Raw genomic sequence first — 17,034 nt, 5'->3', positions numbered from 1 at the left:
GTAGTCTGGTGACATCCTCAGTTCTATAGATAATTCTTCTGGCTGGTGCTGACTTCAATCTCTGATTCCTGGGCTGGCAACACCAGGGTTTTTTTTCCTGCCCCGAGCGCACATGAATGAGGTGGGAATGGGACTTCACTGGGCCTGCTGCCCCTGAATGAGTGAAGGCTACTTCCAGGGAGGATTCTCACTTAATGGGGACAAATGTTTGAACATGGGCACCTCCAATACATTGCACATGCATAAAAAAGTATACTGCCATTATGAGTGCAAAAATTGTACATTAGCTGTCACTGCACGTCTCAGACCCTGATTTGTTCACAAACACCAGTTTATAGTCTCTGTGCAAAGATGGGGTTGTATGCACACAGACCTTGCAGGATCATCTGAGGTGCCTGTGTTTGAAAATTTAACCCAATTGTTTAATTAGATACATATATAAAGTACCTATACTCATACTCCAAGTGCATTTATAATTTATAATATTTAGATGCTTCTTATTCCAATCTAATTATTAGAGTATATATGATTCTAATCCTGTTCTCCATTGTTTTATACCTTGTGTAGCTATTTACATCCCGTTGCAAAGTGACCCAGATCCTGGTCCATGTTTTGCCCACTAATATATGGTATATAGGTAATTGGCAAAGCTCTCATTGCTTCAGGATCAGGTCCTATCAGGGCTGAATATTAATTTATTAATCAGTTACAGATTTGATCAGTCTTCCTGTACCATACAAATCACCTCTGTGAATATTCATTATTTTAAAATATATAGAACTTTATTTCACATGCTTCTTATTTTCATTAGTTTATTGAAATTATTAGTAATAAAATAATATTAATATAATCAGGGTTTACTCTTCTTACTAGCCTATTAAATATAATATTGCTTATTTTAGTGATGGGAACTTACTGTTGCACAGTTGAATTATTGATGAATTCACTCATTTTCCACTTGGGTTACGAAAATTTACTATGCATATATCTTGAAAAGTTAACAGTATTAAACATTAATGTCTATTGATCTTGTCTTAGAATGTCCTTGGACCTGCTGAATGTCTCTGTTCCTCCAGACCACCCTGTAGCTTTGTCTAGGTGGAACGAATGGGAGACTTGAGGAACACTCAGAATATTCCGAGCACACAAGATTAGACAACTATTGCCATGTAGAAGGCAGATAGGACTAAAATGTTGTACATGGAAACCAGCTAGGTGACATACTGGATATCAGTTTAGCATTCAACCTGCCTATTTACTTACAGTTTCCTTTAAGCTGTAGAGAACACACAGAAATGAGGAAGACTTGGGAGAATGCCTGACTTCTGATTTAACAGAGAACACAAAATCTGCCATGCAGTAGGATACTCATGCTAGGAAGTACAGTCGAACCTCAGAGTAATGAACACCTCGGGAATGGAGGTTGTTTGTAACTGAAATGTTCTTAACTCTGAACAAAACATTACGGTTGTTCTTTCAAAAGTTTACAGCTGAACATTGACTTACTACAGCTTTGAAACTTTACTATGTGGAAGAAAAATGCTGCTTTCCCTTAATTTTTTTTTTTTTTAGTAGTTTTACCTCTAACATCATACTGTATAGTATTTGCTTTTGGCGGGGGGGGGGGGGAGACGGGGAAGGGGGAGTGTCTTTTTTTCGTCTTTGCTGCTGCGTGATTGTGTACTTCCGATTCCAAATGAAGTGTGTGATTGACTGGTCAGTTCATAACTCTGTTGTTCGTAACTCTGAGGTTCTACTGTACCTTACTCCATAAGAAGTCTCATTATCTCCAATTTGAGAGTAAGGTGCTATGTAGTATGAGTAATATTATCAGCGCCTGTCCCACATTGTTTACTGATGTGTTTGGGCCAGATGGTGGCCAGGTTCATGCAGTCAAGCAGAGAAGTAAGAAGCTGTAAGGTGTCCCTTCACTGCCCCGTGCAAGCTGGATTGCTATGAAGGGAGAGAGCAGCCTCTGCAGGGCTGCTGCTGCATTTCCTCCTGTGATGCTTGCGGACAGCAGTGGGCAGGGAGGGGTGGAGAATCATTGGAGCTAGTCTCTACCCCCTAATATGCTGGCTATCTGGTGTGTGTGTGTGTGGGGGCACTCTGTGCCAGCTGTAGGGCTAATGCAGGGTTCCTCCTCTGCCACACCAGAGTGAGGGGTTACTAGGAGGCAGAGTGTGGCGCTGACTGGTCTGCTCCCAGGGCAGCACGACAATGCATTGTTCCTTGCTTGGTGCTGGTGGCAAAGCCATGTGTTTGCCCCTTTATTGGTATTTGTTGTGCATTCAAAACAAAAATGACTTTGAACCAGACTCACTTTGAGTAAGGTTGGCAAACTCTAGCTCCTTTTCTTCTCCTTTATATGGGATACACACATAGGGCCAGATTCAATATCTATACCATTACACAGTCCCTTACTCCTCAAGTAGTCCCATTGAAATCAACGGCTCAATTTAAGGAGGAAGGTATTGCATGAGGAAAGGTCTCAGAATCTGGCCCAGGTGTGGGCCCAAATAAGGAGATGAGCAGACAGTGTGGATTCAACTAGTCTTCAAGCAGAAGTAGTTAGCGGAGCCTCTCTTATAAGACAGTAAGCACAGATGACCGCTGCCAACCAATACCTAATGCTTTGTATGGTGTTTCTGACTGAACAGGATGACGGCATGTGCAGTGACTATGAAAAAATACGTGGAGGAGAATGTTTCCCAGAATTCCTACACAACCATAAAGTACTTCATGAAGATGCTGAGCAGCATCAGCGAGACCCTGATTTTCGTGTTCATGGGAGTGTCCACAGTTGGAAGGAACCACGAGTGGAACTGGGCCTTTGTTTCCTTCACTCTGCTCTTCTGCTTGATTTGGCGGGCACTAAGTAAGAGCCAAATACTGTATTTTAACGTAGCCAGCCTGGATAGATGTGGTGCTTTGCATCTTTGAAAGTAGTCAGTGCAAAGGTAGACTAGGAAATGTAGTGCTGACTTGTATAACCTTAATAATGAGTTTAATAGGCTTACTGACCAGGTAATTTCACAAATACTAATACTGAACTGGCGGAGGGAAAACAAACAACTCAAAAGTTAATACCTGAAGCTGGATTTTGTGATTTAGTGAGAAGGAAACTTTTCAGTAAAATTAAACCATTTCCATCATTATGTTTATATTTAGGCTGGCCATATGTTATTACTATGTTTATTTAGGTAAGTGGGCTTCATAATGGTTTCATTTTACAATGTGGTTAATTTACCAATAGAACGAGATCCTGAATGGTTCCTTATCTATTTTTGGCAATTTGAATGTGTCTTGGCAATTTTAATCAGAGAGAGAATATTAGCTATTTAAATTTATTCTTAAAGTAGATAAAGTACTATACACTGAATAGAGATCCCGGCCCTTTGGCACCACTCCTGTAAAGCCCTTCCCTTGGCTCAGGTGGCATGGATGGAGGAAATCTCCAAGTGAGGTAAAACTCGCATAACCAGCTTTACCACAGCCCTTCCCAAGTTCTCCAGTGGTTAGGATGAGCTGGTCCCATGGTCAAAATGGAAAAGGAGTGGCAGAACACTCATGATTCCTGGCTAGCAACCCAGCCCTGGGGCTGCTCTGACATACTCTGGTAGTTGAATTGGGTCCTGGTACCCCAGGATTGGGGAAGTGGAGAGGTAGCACACAGCTAACTTTGCCCCAGGCCCTCTGGTCCTGCACCAGCCAGATCCTAGGATTGGGCACAGTGTAAATTTAAGTGTTACTACTAATGGGGCACAATTCCCAAAACAACTAGTTAGTAAGTACATTGCATTCAGACACCATTATTCCTTATTTGAATGTTATTTTATATATCACTAAATGAAACGGGTCCTGTGGAAAAAATAGTATGTGTCATGTAATTAAAGATCGTACTATAATGCATATGCACAAGGGGCAGATTAAGGTTGCAGAGACAACCTTAGATTTGGCATTTCTTAATTTCCGAGTACTTTGGACTTTTGCAAGCTTAATGCATGATTTTATTGTGCAGTTATCTACGTTTTTTAAATAAAGCAAAGTGAAAAAACAGAAATTTCATCATATTGACACCCATATGGAACCTTTCTATCCACCTCACAGATCTCTGCCACTTGAACTAATGGAATAACTGATAGCAATAGTAGGTTGACGTCCTCTATGTGGCCCAGCAGTAGAGCATAAGATTTTGCCAGTGGGTTTCACAGATATTTGCTGACAGTAGAGAAATGGTGAATGTTGGGGATCTTCCAGATTCAGGAGGGAAGTGTGCTCTAGTGGGTACAGACTCTTCTGCCCTCTGCTCTTAAGTGTGACCCCTTCTGCTCCATCCCCCCCAACTTGTCCCCATCCCAATTGTGTCTCTTTGCCACCCCCGGCTCCTTGTCCCACTCCATTCTCCTCTCCTCAGGCTTCTCACCATAAGTCACGTTTCCCATCGAGTTCCAGTCTCCACCTCTCGACGTGCTGACTGAGCCCCAATCTCCCTGTCCACTCCCAGTTTCTCTCCTTCCCTACATCTGATCCCAGTCTCCTCCCCTGTCTACAGCTTCTCATGCAGTCTCAGTGTTCCTTCCTTGCAGCCAACTGAGTCCCAGCCTCCCTACCCCAGCTGCCTTCACCGAATCCCTGTCCAAAGCTCCCAGTCATAGGCTGGGACTGGTTGGGCAAGAAGACTATGACTGGGAGCCAGAAAAGAGAGAGAGAAAGGCTGGGGCTGGTTAGGCAAGAAGACTTTCTCTCTCTCTTTCCTGGCTCCCAGTCAATCTCATTGCCCAGATGTTCCCAGTTTTTCTCCCCCTCTTTAGTCTCCTTGTTTCCATCTGCTCCTCTCCCTCCTCCTCGATTCAGCTTTTATCTCTTCTGCATTCAAATTAGGTGGCTTTCTTCTCCGCACTGCATGTGTGCCAGCGGGGGGTGGGGGTCACAGAGACCACAGGAGAGAGGCTCTGTGCTCTCAGTTCCACTGCCTGGCCTCACCCTGGGAACCGTTGGGATTAGCTACTATAGGGAAATTCCAGCTTTGCTCCTGTAGCCCTGGTCTGGAGCATGCTCATTATCTCTGTGGGGATGGTGCCGGCACAGCCTGGTCACAATTGGAATAGTGAGAGGATGGACTAGGTTCAATTACTCTTTGATGGTCCATGCAGTCTGCTCAATGCTAGGAGCTTAGAGAGGCTGGAGCATGCTCAGTGAGGATGGAATCCTAGGAGAGTTTAAGGGGGAAAAAAGAAGTCTCTGAGCATGTGAAAACTGAGATTTTACAATCTTATAACTTTGCCACATGCAAGCAATTTGTAATGGGGACAGCAAAAGGCACATCCCTGACACAAAGGCCACCTCCCAACTAATTTCAAGTCCCTGTTCCAACACATGGGGGTTCTAGAGCTTTTCAAATAAAGGTCACCCTCAGTCACCCTGAGTCGGACACCCAGCATGGAAAACTTCAGCCCAAATGGTTGAAGTTTGAGAAAGCTATAAGCAACTGAAAACAGGATCTCATAATGGGAAGTGCCATGCGACCTTTGTAGTGTTAAGAGACCCACCTATAATAATCTAATAAGCTTGTTATAGGGTTGATGTATAACATGGATTTTTTCTAATTATAACTGTTCATTATTTACATGTGTCATGGTGCTAAATATGAAACGTAGATACAAGGGCATTTCATTAAGAAAATAAAGCTGTTGGAAAAGGACTCAAGAGGGTAATGGAAAAAAAAACAAGCAAGCAACTAAATATACTGTAGGCAAAAACTGCAGTCCACACCCAGCCACATAGAATCATAGAACCACAGGGTTAGAAGGGACCGCAAGGGTCACCTCTGTCATATAGGCTGTCACATTAGTTTTACCTTTAATTAAAAGCAAAACAAATCAGGAGAATTAAGCAGCTTCCACTACAGCTGTTTTGTTACCGAGTGCCTTTAAAGGGAGTCAGTGAAGAGCACTGGACTGCAACTCAGGAGTTCTGGACTCTATTCCCAGCTCTGCCCTTGGTTTGCTGGGTGATCTTTGGTATGTCTTTCCATCTCTCTGTTACTCATTGATACTGAACTTTGCCATTTGTAAAGCACTTTGAGATATACTGATGAAAAAGTACTAGATAAAGACATAGGTATTATTATTATATGCAACTGTCAAAACTGTTCAAATACGCTGGTCTTCTACTGTATGGGGAAAGTGTCTGGAGTATCTTAGAAGGGGACCAAAATGCATTGGAGTGAAAGGGAAGAAGAAATGCTTGAAAGAATATTATAGCGGAAAAAGCAGGAAGAGATCTTATCTAGGATGTCGTCAGATCATCTCAGTGGAAGACCTGTCTAAAATACAAATGGTGGTGGATAATATCTTATCTTCTTATTTCATCTTCTGATCCTACTCAGCAAAGTAAAATACAAGACATTTAGAAATCTACATTAGAAGATTGTATTAATTTCTCATAATAAAGCATCACATTTATAGTATATTTAAAAATAGCCTCAACAAATGAGCAGAAAAGAAGTTACAAGCACCCACAAATGCAAAGAAAACAGTGTTCATGGCTTAAAGGCTAAAGATGCTGTTGCACTTAAAGTATTTCTCTTTGTTACTTGGTTAACAATAGTTTTTCCTCCCTCCTAGGTGTGTTTGCTCTCTTTTATATCAGCAACAAGTTTCGGACTTATCCCTTCACCATTAAAGACCAGCTCATTATTGCCTACAGTGGCCTTCGAGGAGCCAGTAGTTTCTCTCTTGCATTTTTGCTTCCTATGTATCTCTTCCCTAGAAAGAACATGTTCATTACAGCTACTCTTGTAGTTATATATTTCACTGTGTTCATTCAGGTAAGTAGGTTTCATAATGGGTTCATTTCATACAACAGAGATGCCTAGAGGCTTCATAGTTAAGCTTGCACTGAGATTTGCACTTAAATCAGGATTAAATCCTTCTATTTTATACTTTAGTTGCTGGATACAGTCTCCAGATGTAACACAATAACCCTTTGCTGGATAATTACATTTTTCTTATAGTTTCAGTTAAATATTTAGTAACTTCACCACTGGAAGTATTTAAAAACAGATTCTCTTAAAAATTCCTCTGAAAATGATGTTCCAATTTTCTGCTTCATCTTGTACTCTGATATACAAAAGTAGTTGTTCCCGTTGTGTCATAATTAGGGTTATGCAGGATGGAAATTCCATTTTGTGAAGGGTTTTGTGATTTCAACATTTATCTTTGTGCTGATTAAGAATGAAACCCCACAATTTAGAAATTCTCTACAAATGAAAATCCTGGAAAAAAAAAGTGTTCGGGGTGAATCATTTTGTTTTGATATAATCTTTTAAACGATTATATTACCTTATAGTATACAGTTTTTAAAATGAAATCAAAAGTTTTAAAAATCAAAACATTTCTTTCAAAAACTGTCAAAACAGGATGCTTTGTTGTTGAAACTATTTTTTCCCTCTGGAATGAAATATTAGCTTGGTATGAATAATAACAGGTTTTAGAGTAGCAGCCGTGTTAATCTGTATTCGCAAAAAAGAAAAGGAGTACTTGTGGCACCTTAGAGACTAACAAATTTATTTAAGCATGAGATGCATCTGATGAAGTGAGCTGTAGCTCACAAAAGCTTATGCTTAAATAAATTTATTAGTCTCTAAGCTGCCACAAGTACTCCTTTTCTTTCTTGGTATGAGTGATTATCAGGCCAGGTAGTTTACAGAAACTAATTCTTACAGTTGGTTAGAAAATGTTGATAATGTAATTTTGATTTAAAAAAAAAACCACTTTTTTTCCAGAAATTGTTCTCCCCCTCCAGCTCCATTTTCTAATCGGCCCAACTAACAACAAATAAGCCCTATATTCTAGACACAGTTTTCCTGGTTGATTAATTAAAAAATAGTCACTTCATCTTTTGCCTATTATCTGCTTGTTTCAAACGATAATTAACTTTCTCACTCATTTTTCTAAATACAGGGAATCACAATTGGTCCACTGGTCAAGTATCTAGATGTTAAAAAGACCAACAAGAAAGAGTCCATCAATGAAGAGATTCATGTACGAGTAAGTTGTCTTTACTGATGACTTGTATCCTAGAAAGGTTTCAGAGTAGCAGCTGTGTTAGTCTGTATTTGCAAAAAGAAAAGGAGTACTTGTGGCACCTTAGCGACTAACCAATTTATTTGAGTATAAGCTTTCGTGAGCTACAGCTCACTTCATCGGATGCATGTATCCTAGAAAGACAATGACTGGGAGTTCCAAATTAGCCTAAGAGAGTTAGGCACCCAGTTCCCATTGAAATTCATTGGGCAAATAAGCCCCTTAGGCTCCTTTGCAAATCCCAGCCAAAATATCTTAATAAAAATATTGGATGGTGTTTGAGTCCAAAGAAGCTGTTGTAAAGTAATATCTGACATCCTCTGGATATGGATGCTACCTCATTATAATTTCAAAACTACAGAATGGAACTTTTTATAAAGGCATAACAATGGAACAATCGGATTCCAGCCTTTCTACCTTGACACTTTGTTGCTATTAAGAAAAATCCCAGCATCATATCAATAAAAAGTCAGGTTTGAAAAATCCAGTCACCAGCTCACACATAGTGTATATCCATGCTGCAATCAGTGGTGTGACTGCAGCACAGATAGACATACCCAAGCAAGCTTTGATCTAGCTAGCTGGAATAACAATAGCAGCAAAGCTGTAGCAGCGTGGGTTTAACTGCTCAACTACATACCCAGGTGGGCTTGTACAGTCTGTGGTGTTGTGGCTTCACATGCTATGGTTATTCCAGCGAGGTTAGGTCAAAACTAGCTCAGATTATGTCTACATGTGCTGCAGTCACACCTCTGATTGCAGTGTAGGCACAACCATAGTGAGCAGGCATCTTTCCCAGCAAGTGCCACCAACTTCTGCAAAATCTAAGATCTCATTAAAGTGTTTCTTGTCCTTATGCTTGAAAAGAATGATTTCCAAATGTGAACTGAGTGTAAAATGAGGTAGAGTCATTTTCCTGAATCTGCAGTTCGGCACCTTTGTTACCTCCACTGCTGCTTATAATATGCCAAGCAGCAGTGGATCAGAGATGTGGCTCATTCCATTACCATCTTTTGACCAGCCTGAGCACATACTAAAAACAGAAAAGTTTTAAATCAGGATACTCTGTTTTTTTGATTAAAAATGAATAAAACCTCAGGATTCATTTTGAAAGATGCTCAGTCGTTTGGAAGATTTATTTTCTTCTGAAACATTTTACTTTAAGTTTACATCCCATAATTCGTACAGGTAGGATAGAGGGAAGGTTGCTAACCTAGCTTAAAAAAACTGTACAAAACACTTAAACATGTGGTTACATTTACCCCATGAGTAGTCCCATTGAAATTAATTAATGGGACTACTATATGTATAAAGTTAAGCACATATGTAGATGTTAGCAGCTAACTTTAATTTGACCTAAAATTAACCTCAGTGCTTTCATCTTTATATTGAAGCCAGATATGATTTTATCTAAAACAGTATTACTTATAGTAATTTGACTATCATAACTGGAATTTTAAAGCTGTTTCTCCTGAGGTTCAATCTTATTGTGCTGGAAACACATCAATGTGCCTGCAAATTCTGGTAATTAGTGGCAGATTTACTTACATAGATCAGACAATCCTTATGAAAAAATAAAAAGATCAGAGACATTGGCATATTGGGAAGTTTGTCTGGATTTTTATAAAATTTTGGATTTTCTATGTTTAATTTGAATCAGTATCTAAATTCCTTAGAATCTGATCTTCAATTACCTAAGAGTTTTGACATTGATTTCATGTTATGACCATTGGTTTGTTGTATTTTTTTCTCTAGATGATGGATCACTTGAAGGCTGGAATTGAAGATATATGTGGGCATTGGAGTCACTCTCAACTGAGAGACAAGTAAGAATGTTTTATTACTGTCTGGTATAATAAAATAATTTAGCTGTGACCTATTGATCTACTCAAAGGTAAATACAGTAGGAAATTCACTTTGTGCTCTCAGAAGGTTAGATTAGAATGAAAATGTTAGGGGTATGCACCATATCCTGTTCTGTGCTTCCCCAAAAGCTAGGAGGAGATAAGTATAAAGAGGAGGAGTATGACATGCACACTCATGCCACATGCACGGGAAAGCCTGCAAATAAGGCCTAAATGTAAACCTAACATTCTTCAAAGTGGCCCTTTAAATTGCTTGAGGCATGGACCTGTCATTTTATTTGAATGTAAATCACTCGTGCAAACATATGGGACAAAGTAATAATAATAAATAGTAATTTTTTTTCCTGGTCTCAGAATTATACTGCCTTCTGTAACTAGGAGAGAGCACACAAATGATGTTTCCATTAACTTAATAAAGGAATTATACGAGAGCAGCATTATACCTTCAATGGATACATGAGACAATTTGTGATGTTGACTTGATTTCTAAATTGCCATTTGATTTGTAAACTTTACATTACCACATCTGAATGTGGAGATATACATATGATCATCAGTCTGCCCAATACCTCTGCAAGCTCAGATGGTTGCTGTATAGCAGTAACACAAGTCTTTAGGGGGTGGAATATCTTTTCTGCCTAAGAGACAGCCTTCATTTCAATAAATTTATGAACTATAGAATTCATATGTAATGGACTAAAAATGGCCTACCAGAGAATATATTGAAGATAACAATGGTTCATAGGCAATAGAATTCCCAATTTGAAGCCACAGACACAGTTGAAGGCATTGCAACTGAGATAAATTGAATCTCTGTCACTTCTCTCAGATCCACCCAATAGATCTGATAGGAGACTATGAATACTACTACTAAGTTACTGTTTCAGTCAAGGTAAAGGCTAAAGAAACACATCATATGAAAATATTTATATGGGAGTCATATAAAAATGAAGGTATTCCTTGTATTATAAGTAATATGCTTTTAAGAATTGATTACCTTGGTTAACTGACACTCAGGCTAACTTCCTGTGGACTAGAGAGCTCTGCAGAGCATCCTTGTTCACAGAAAAAAGCAGAGCTATGTACAGTCTTTTGTTATAACAACTAATATTAAAAACAGTTGCTTATTATAAGAAATTTGTATAAACTCTGTACTGATTTTCATAACACTCTAAAGCACATTTCTCCACTGTAGCAAACTGCCCCATAGAAAAAAAAATATAAGAAAAGCTGCTGCTATTTTGTTAAGCTAATGCCTGAAAGCGGATACACGCCTCAACACACACACACTCGAACTTGTGTATGCAGCACATTAGTGGTATATTATAATATGCAGCGTGCATACACACATAATTTTGTAGTCCATTCAATTTCTCTGGCATTCAGAATATTAGGACATATATATTTTCCTCTAATTGTCAGGATTCAAAATGATCAGCAACATAATGGGACTTAACTACTGGGCTATTTAGAACATTATTGGTGTCTGGCTGAATAGGCCAGCATTGCTGTAAGTGCAGCTGCTGCTGTTATACCTTATTAGAATACAACATTTGTACAAGAGCATGAAAGACTGGCTCCTTTTTTCTTTTCATACAATTGTGGTGATGCTATATGCTAACACTCACCCAACCTTCTTTTTGCTATGATTGCAGCTTGTTTCTTTCTTTTGTATAGCAAATTTACCATCTCTGTGGACCAGTAGGCCATGCCCTTTGTCCTCCAACAGGTTTCTGTTCACTGGTCCTTCAGCAGGCCACGGGTGCCTACAATTTGGATTCAGTTTCCAATGTGCAATTATATATTGTGGCAGAGCTCCAACCTTGTCCCTGTGTGTCCCAAACTTCCAGGTGGCTTATGCTAGCTTCAGAGGCTCACTGCAACCCTCTACATAGCCCTTCTCTCTCTAGGGCCAGGGATACAGTCTACTGAGCCCTTTTCATCATAAGCCAGCAAGGAGATTTGTGAGAGAACTCCCATAGTCTCTGTTGCTCCTACAGCCTCATACCAAAACAGTTTAGCCTCTTGTCTTGACTGGGGCCTGTTTTCCCCTCCCAGGAGGTGTTTCTGTAGTGGTGGATTGCAGGGAACTAGGGCTCACCCTCTACTCCGGGTTCCGGTCCAGGGACCCTAGTGGTAGCAGCTGTTGGCAGCCAACCTTTCACTGCCAGAATTGCTATATTTCCCTGGACTACTTCCCCACAGCTCTCCTGCTTCTCCCTTACCAATAACTTGAGGGTGCCTTCATTAACCAGCCCTTCAGCTGTACTTCCTCTCTACTGAATGCATCCGATGAAGTGAGCTGTAGCTCACGAAAGCTTATGCTCTAATAAATTTGTCTCTAAGGTGCCACAAGTACTCCTTTTCTTTTTGCGAATACAGACTAACACGGCTGCTACTCTGAAACCTCAAATAAATTTGTTCGTCTCTAAGATGCCGCAAGTACTCCTTTTCTTTTTCGTCTCTACTGGCTCATCTGTGTCCTCCCCCCAAACTCCACCACCATCATTGCTGACCCCTCCACCACCCCCAGTGGACACTTACCATCTGCCACAAGCTCCTGCCTCTGGGACTCTGCTGCTTGCTTGGCTTGCCATGCCCTTTTCCACCATTTGGGCCTGAAGCAGCAGCCAGCCCAAACTGACTTTTCGCAAGTGCACATGGGAGCACGTGCCCCCCCCCGGACTTACCCCCTCCAGCAAGCCCCCAGCTTTGCCCCTTGCTACCTGCACTATTTGCCCCTTGCAGTCTTTTGCCCCCCTTTTTGCCCAGCCCCTCGCTAGCCTCAGTTTGTTTGCCTGCCCCACCCATTTCCCTCTGCAGCTTTTGTTTGTTTGTCCCGCCCCAGCCTCTGAAGCTAGCCCCTTGGTTCCTCTGCCCCACCCCCTGCCTGGTTGTTCCCCTCCGCCTGTGGTCTCCCTTCCTCTGATTACTTCCTCCCCTTGTGTGCCTATGCCCCCTTCCATGCACTTGTGCCCCTCCCCTGTTTGAGTTTACCCCTACCTCACACACCCCACAACGTTGTTATAATCCCCCTCCCCTAGTGCAGCTAGAGGAGCCGGATTTCCATCCTGAGTCAGTTACTGCCCCCCACAAGCCCCACAAGTTCCCTCCCCTTCTGGCACCCTCCTCCCCTGCCTGCAACCTAGCAGGGAGGAGTGGTCGATCTGTTCCCTGTTTTCCCTCTTCCCTCCGGTATTTGCCCCCCACACCTCATTATGGCAGGAGACATGGAGGGTGGAGCCCCTAGCAGACCCAACTGCCCCTCCCCCGCCTGCCCCACTGTCGCCCCCCCAGCCTCTACCTCAACCGCCGATGCTGAACCACCTGCTACCGCCCCCGCTGGGGTACCAGCAGTGGCGGGTAACGATGTGACCTCTGCTGCTGCCATGTCCCTTGCCCCCTCCCACTCTGGGGGAGCCCCCCCAGTCGGTGGGAAGGGCCAGGGCAAGAGGAAGGGTAAGGGCCCTGCCAAAAAGACCAGGCCCTCCATGGCAGGGGCTGCCTCCATTGCCCCGGCCCCACCACTGGCCGCGGCGTCCCTCCCCGCTGTTCCCTCCACCAGCTCTGTGGGTGCCCTTTCCCCGGCCCCCAGTGCATATGCCCAGGTGACAGCAGCCCCTCCACCTGCCACTACGTCATCTCTCCCTGACATTGCCTCTGTTACCATCCCTAGCGGCCGGACACCCTTTCTCGCCATGACCAGGAAGCACGGTGTCCGTTGCCTCCTGGTGCCCGCCTCGCCCCATGTGGAGACCTACGTGCGGGCATTGGCGAGGGTAGTGGGGCCCACGGCCATCGTGGCGGCCTCCAGAATGTACGGGAAGGTCGTCGTCTTCCTTGCATTGGAGGTGGCCGCCCAGGAGGCGGTAGAAAAGGGCCTGGCGGTGGGGGGTTCATCCCCCTGGAACCGCTGGAAGACCTGGGTGTGTCTGAGTGGCCCTAACCTCCGTCCCTCCCCTCCTCCCTAATGCCACTCTACTTCCTTACCTCTCTATCCTGGGGAAACCCATTTCCGTTATAAGCCCTCTCCCACTGGGCTGCAAAGACCCTGCCCTCCGTCACGTCCTCTCGTTCTGCCGGCAAGTGCAGCTTCAACTGCCGCTGGCGGCGTGCGGCAGAGAGGTGTTCGAGGGGTCCTTCCTGGTTCCCTACCAGAGGGCCTGCTACCGGGTGCATTATTCTACGGGGGCAGCCTAGTGCTACCTCTGCCAGGTGATGGGGCACATCCAGAGGGACTGCCCCTTGGCCTGGCAAGGAGGAGTTTCCAGGACCCCCAAGCCCCAGCAAGGCACCAGCTTCATTATCGCCAGCCCCTCTGGTTGCCCAGAACCGTCCCTCCTCCTTCCCAGCCCACCACTGGTCCTGCTCGGGCCCTAGGGACACTTTCCCCAGCATGCCCAGATGAGCGGGAGAGCCCCCGCTGCAATGCCTACACTCTGGTGGGGCCTGTGGAGGAGGGTGCGGCGGGGATACTGCCGGGCATGGGAGAGGGCCTGCCCCAGGGGGAGTCTTCCCTCCCTTCTGTTGCCCCACCGTTACCTCCCTGAGCCATCGCCCCTGCCCCCTGACTCAACCCCTGCTAGCCAGCCCCCACATGATGCTATGGAGGGCTGTGTGCTACTACAGGGGAAGTGGGCCAAGCGGAAGGCTCGAGCTCCGCTCCTCCCAACCTATGCGGAGAGCCCCCAGAAGACCAGGTAGAGGGATACTGACGCCGAGCCTTCTCCCTTGCCCCCTGTTGAATCCCAACCAACCGTGCCAGCTGGGGATGACGTGGCAGCAATGGGAGATAGTGCTGCCCCTCCCCTGGAATCCCTCCTCGAGAGAGCCCCCGATGGAGTCTCTCCTCCTCCCATACCACCCAAGCCCCCTGCAATACCCGAGCTGAGTGACGCTGTGGGTGCCAGTGAGGAGGTCCCCGGGGTGGTGGGAGGTGATCTTCCCTCCATTTTTGAAGAGATCGAGGCCCTGGATCTGACCCCAGTCACCAAGGGGGAGAACGACCCTCTGCCAGTGGGCCTTGATCTGGGTGACCTCACTCCGGCCCCCCTTTCCCCATACTCTCTCCCCCAACCGCTGCTTCCGCTCCCACCTCTCAGAAGCCCCTGGACTCTCCCACCAACTCGGCCGCAGATGGCACCCCACTGACGGCCGCTGAACCTGTTGAGGCGATGGCCAATGCCACACGGCCGGGACCTGAGCCACTAGAGGCACCCCTCGTTGGTGTGGCGCAATTGACCTCCTTCCCAGGCAGGGGCCCTACAAAAGATAGTCCACCTCCTGCTGCCGTGGCTGCCAAACCCACCATGGAGCCTGCGCCCAGCATTGCTGAGAGCCCCCTTCCCACCCCCCGAACACCTGAGCCTGACTGGGAGGTGCCACCCCCTAGTTGCTCGGCTTCTGGAGCCCAGAATCTCGCACCTGTCCCTGCCCCTGTTCCTGATACCGGCCCTGCCCCTGATGCTGACCCTGTCCCTAGCCTCTCCACCTCCCATGATGTTATTGCTGCCCCTGGAGCTGTCTTCTTCCCTTTTCCAGCAGATGACCCCCCAGGGAGCGGCCTTTGTGTTTCCCTGTCCCGACCCACTAGGGGCTGCTATTTTCCCTCTGCCATCCCCCATTGAGCTGGAGCCTGAGGCAGGCCTTGGCACCGGCCCATCGGGTACCACGTTGGGGGTCCACCCCTTGTCTGCACATCTCGGTGGGCCATGGGGCTGTGCCAGGGGCTCCGCTAGAGGATGGACAGGGGCCAGTGACTCCACCCCCATGTACGCTGTGAGAAGAGCTGCGGGACTTCCTTGAAGACGTCCGTGGCTCCCGCAACAAAGTGCAGCTCGCTCTCCAGCGATGGGGGGATTTTCATCAAATCCTTCCGGGCCGTGAGGGCCTGCATGGGGGAAGATAAAAGGACTGGGAAGCAGGGTGCTGCAGCCTACCAGCGGGTCCGCAGCTTCCGTGACTCCTTGCTCACCTATGGAATAGGTCACAGTTTGCTGTGCAGTCCAATGGGGGCCATGAGCATCCCTGCCGGCGAGGATCCCCCAGCCCTCCTCATGGCACCCATCTCATTTGCAACATTGAACACCCGGGGCTGTAGGATGGGTCTCCACAGGTGTCAGGTGCTCTCCTTCCTTCGGGGGGGAGGTACTCTGTGGTTTTCCTGCAGGAGACCTGTAAGGATCTGGCTGCCGAAGACAGCTGGTGGCTGGAATGGGGGGACAGGGTTTACTTTAGCCATCTCACAGTTTATACAGCTGGAGTGGCTATCCTGTTCTCCCCCACTGTACGGCCAAGGGGTCACCAAGGTTGTGCTGGGCTGGGCTGGGCTTCCTGCAGCACCCTCTGGGTCCATATGGAGGGACTCATGGTCAACCTCATTAACATCTATGCCCCGACATTGGGCCTGGAGCGGCTGCGTTTCTATTAGCAGGCATCCGCCTTCCTCGGCATCTTGGATCCTCGCAAGTGCCTGGTCCTGGGCGGGGACTTTAACACCACCCTCGAGGAGTGGGACTGCTAGGGGACCGAGCAGCGCCCAGCTGCTGCGGACGTCCTCAGGGAAATTGTCGACCATCACTCCCTGATGGATGTCTGGCGCAACCACCACCCGGACGACGTCTCAACGTTCACCTTTGTCCGGGTGGAAGCCCATCGGTCGCGCCACTCCCGGTTGGACCGCATCTATCTGTCACGTTTCCATCTTTCACGGGCCCACTCCTCCTCCAGCATCTGGCCAGCCCCGTTTTCAGTTCATCATCTAGCCACTGTGATGGCCTCTCCCTGTGAGGAGAGGCCGGGGCCAGTCTATTGGCATTCTGACAACAGCTTGTTGGAGGATGTGGGCTTTGTGGCATCCTTCCAGGAGTTCTGGCTGGCCTGGTGAGAGCAGAGGCGCGCCTTTTCCTTGGCACGGCGGTGGTGGTATGTGGGAAAGATGCATGCCCGGCTCTTCTGCCATGAATACACCCAGGGCGCCAGCTGACAGAGGGATGCGGCGATAGGGCAGTTGGAACAGGAGGTCTTAGAGTTGAAGAGGCGTCTGGCTGCCAGCCCCGAGGATCCATCCCTCTGCAGGA

At 45.9% G+C, this 17,034-nt stretch overlaps 1 protein-coding gene across 1 annotated transcript in view; it reads left to right on the top strand.

Moving 5' to 3' along the window:
• The window catches only part of SLC9A4 (solute carrier family 9 member A4), a 58,511-nt gene that overhangs the window by 19,525 nt on the left and 21,952 nt on the right, over positions 1-17,034 (top strand). The window contains exons 4-7 of the mRNA XM_038421089.2: positions 2,661-2,878; positions 6,630-6,832; positions 7,968-8,054; positions 9,846-9,916. Coding sequence (XP_038277017.1) covers positions 2,661-2,878; positions 6,630-6,832; positions 7,968-8,054; positions 9,846-9,916 — 579 coding nt within the window. The remainder of the gene's footprint in view (positions 1-2,660; positions 2,879-6,629; positions 6,833-7,967; positions 8,055-9,845; positions 9,917-17,034) is intronic.

Source organism: Dermochelys coriacea, chromosome 1, assembly GCF_009764565.3.
Source record: "Dermochelys coriacea isolate rDerCor1 chromosome 1, rDerCor1.pri.v4, whole genome shotgun sequence".
NCBI classification, from domain to species: domain Eukaryota; kingdom Metazoa; phylum Chordata; order Testudines; family Dermochelyidae; genus Dermochelys; species Dermochelys coriacea.
This window is presented reverse-complemented; position numbering and strand designations above follow the sequence as displayed.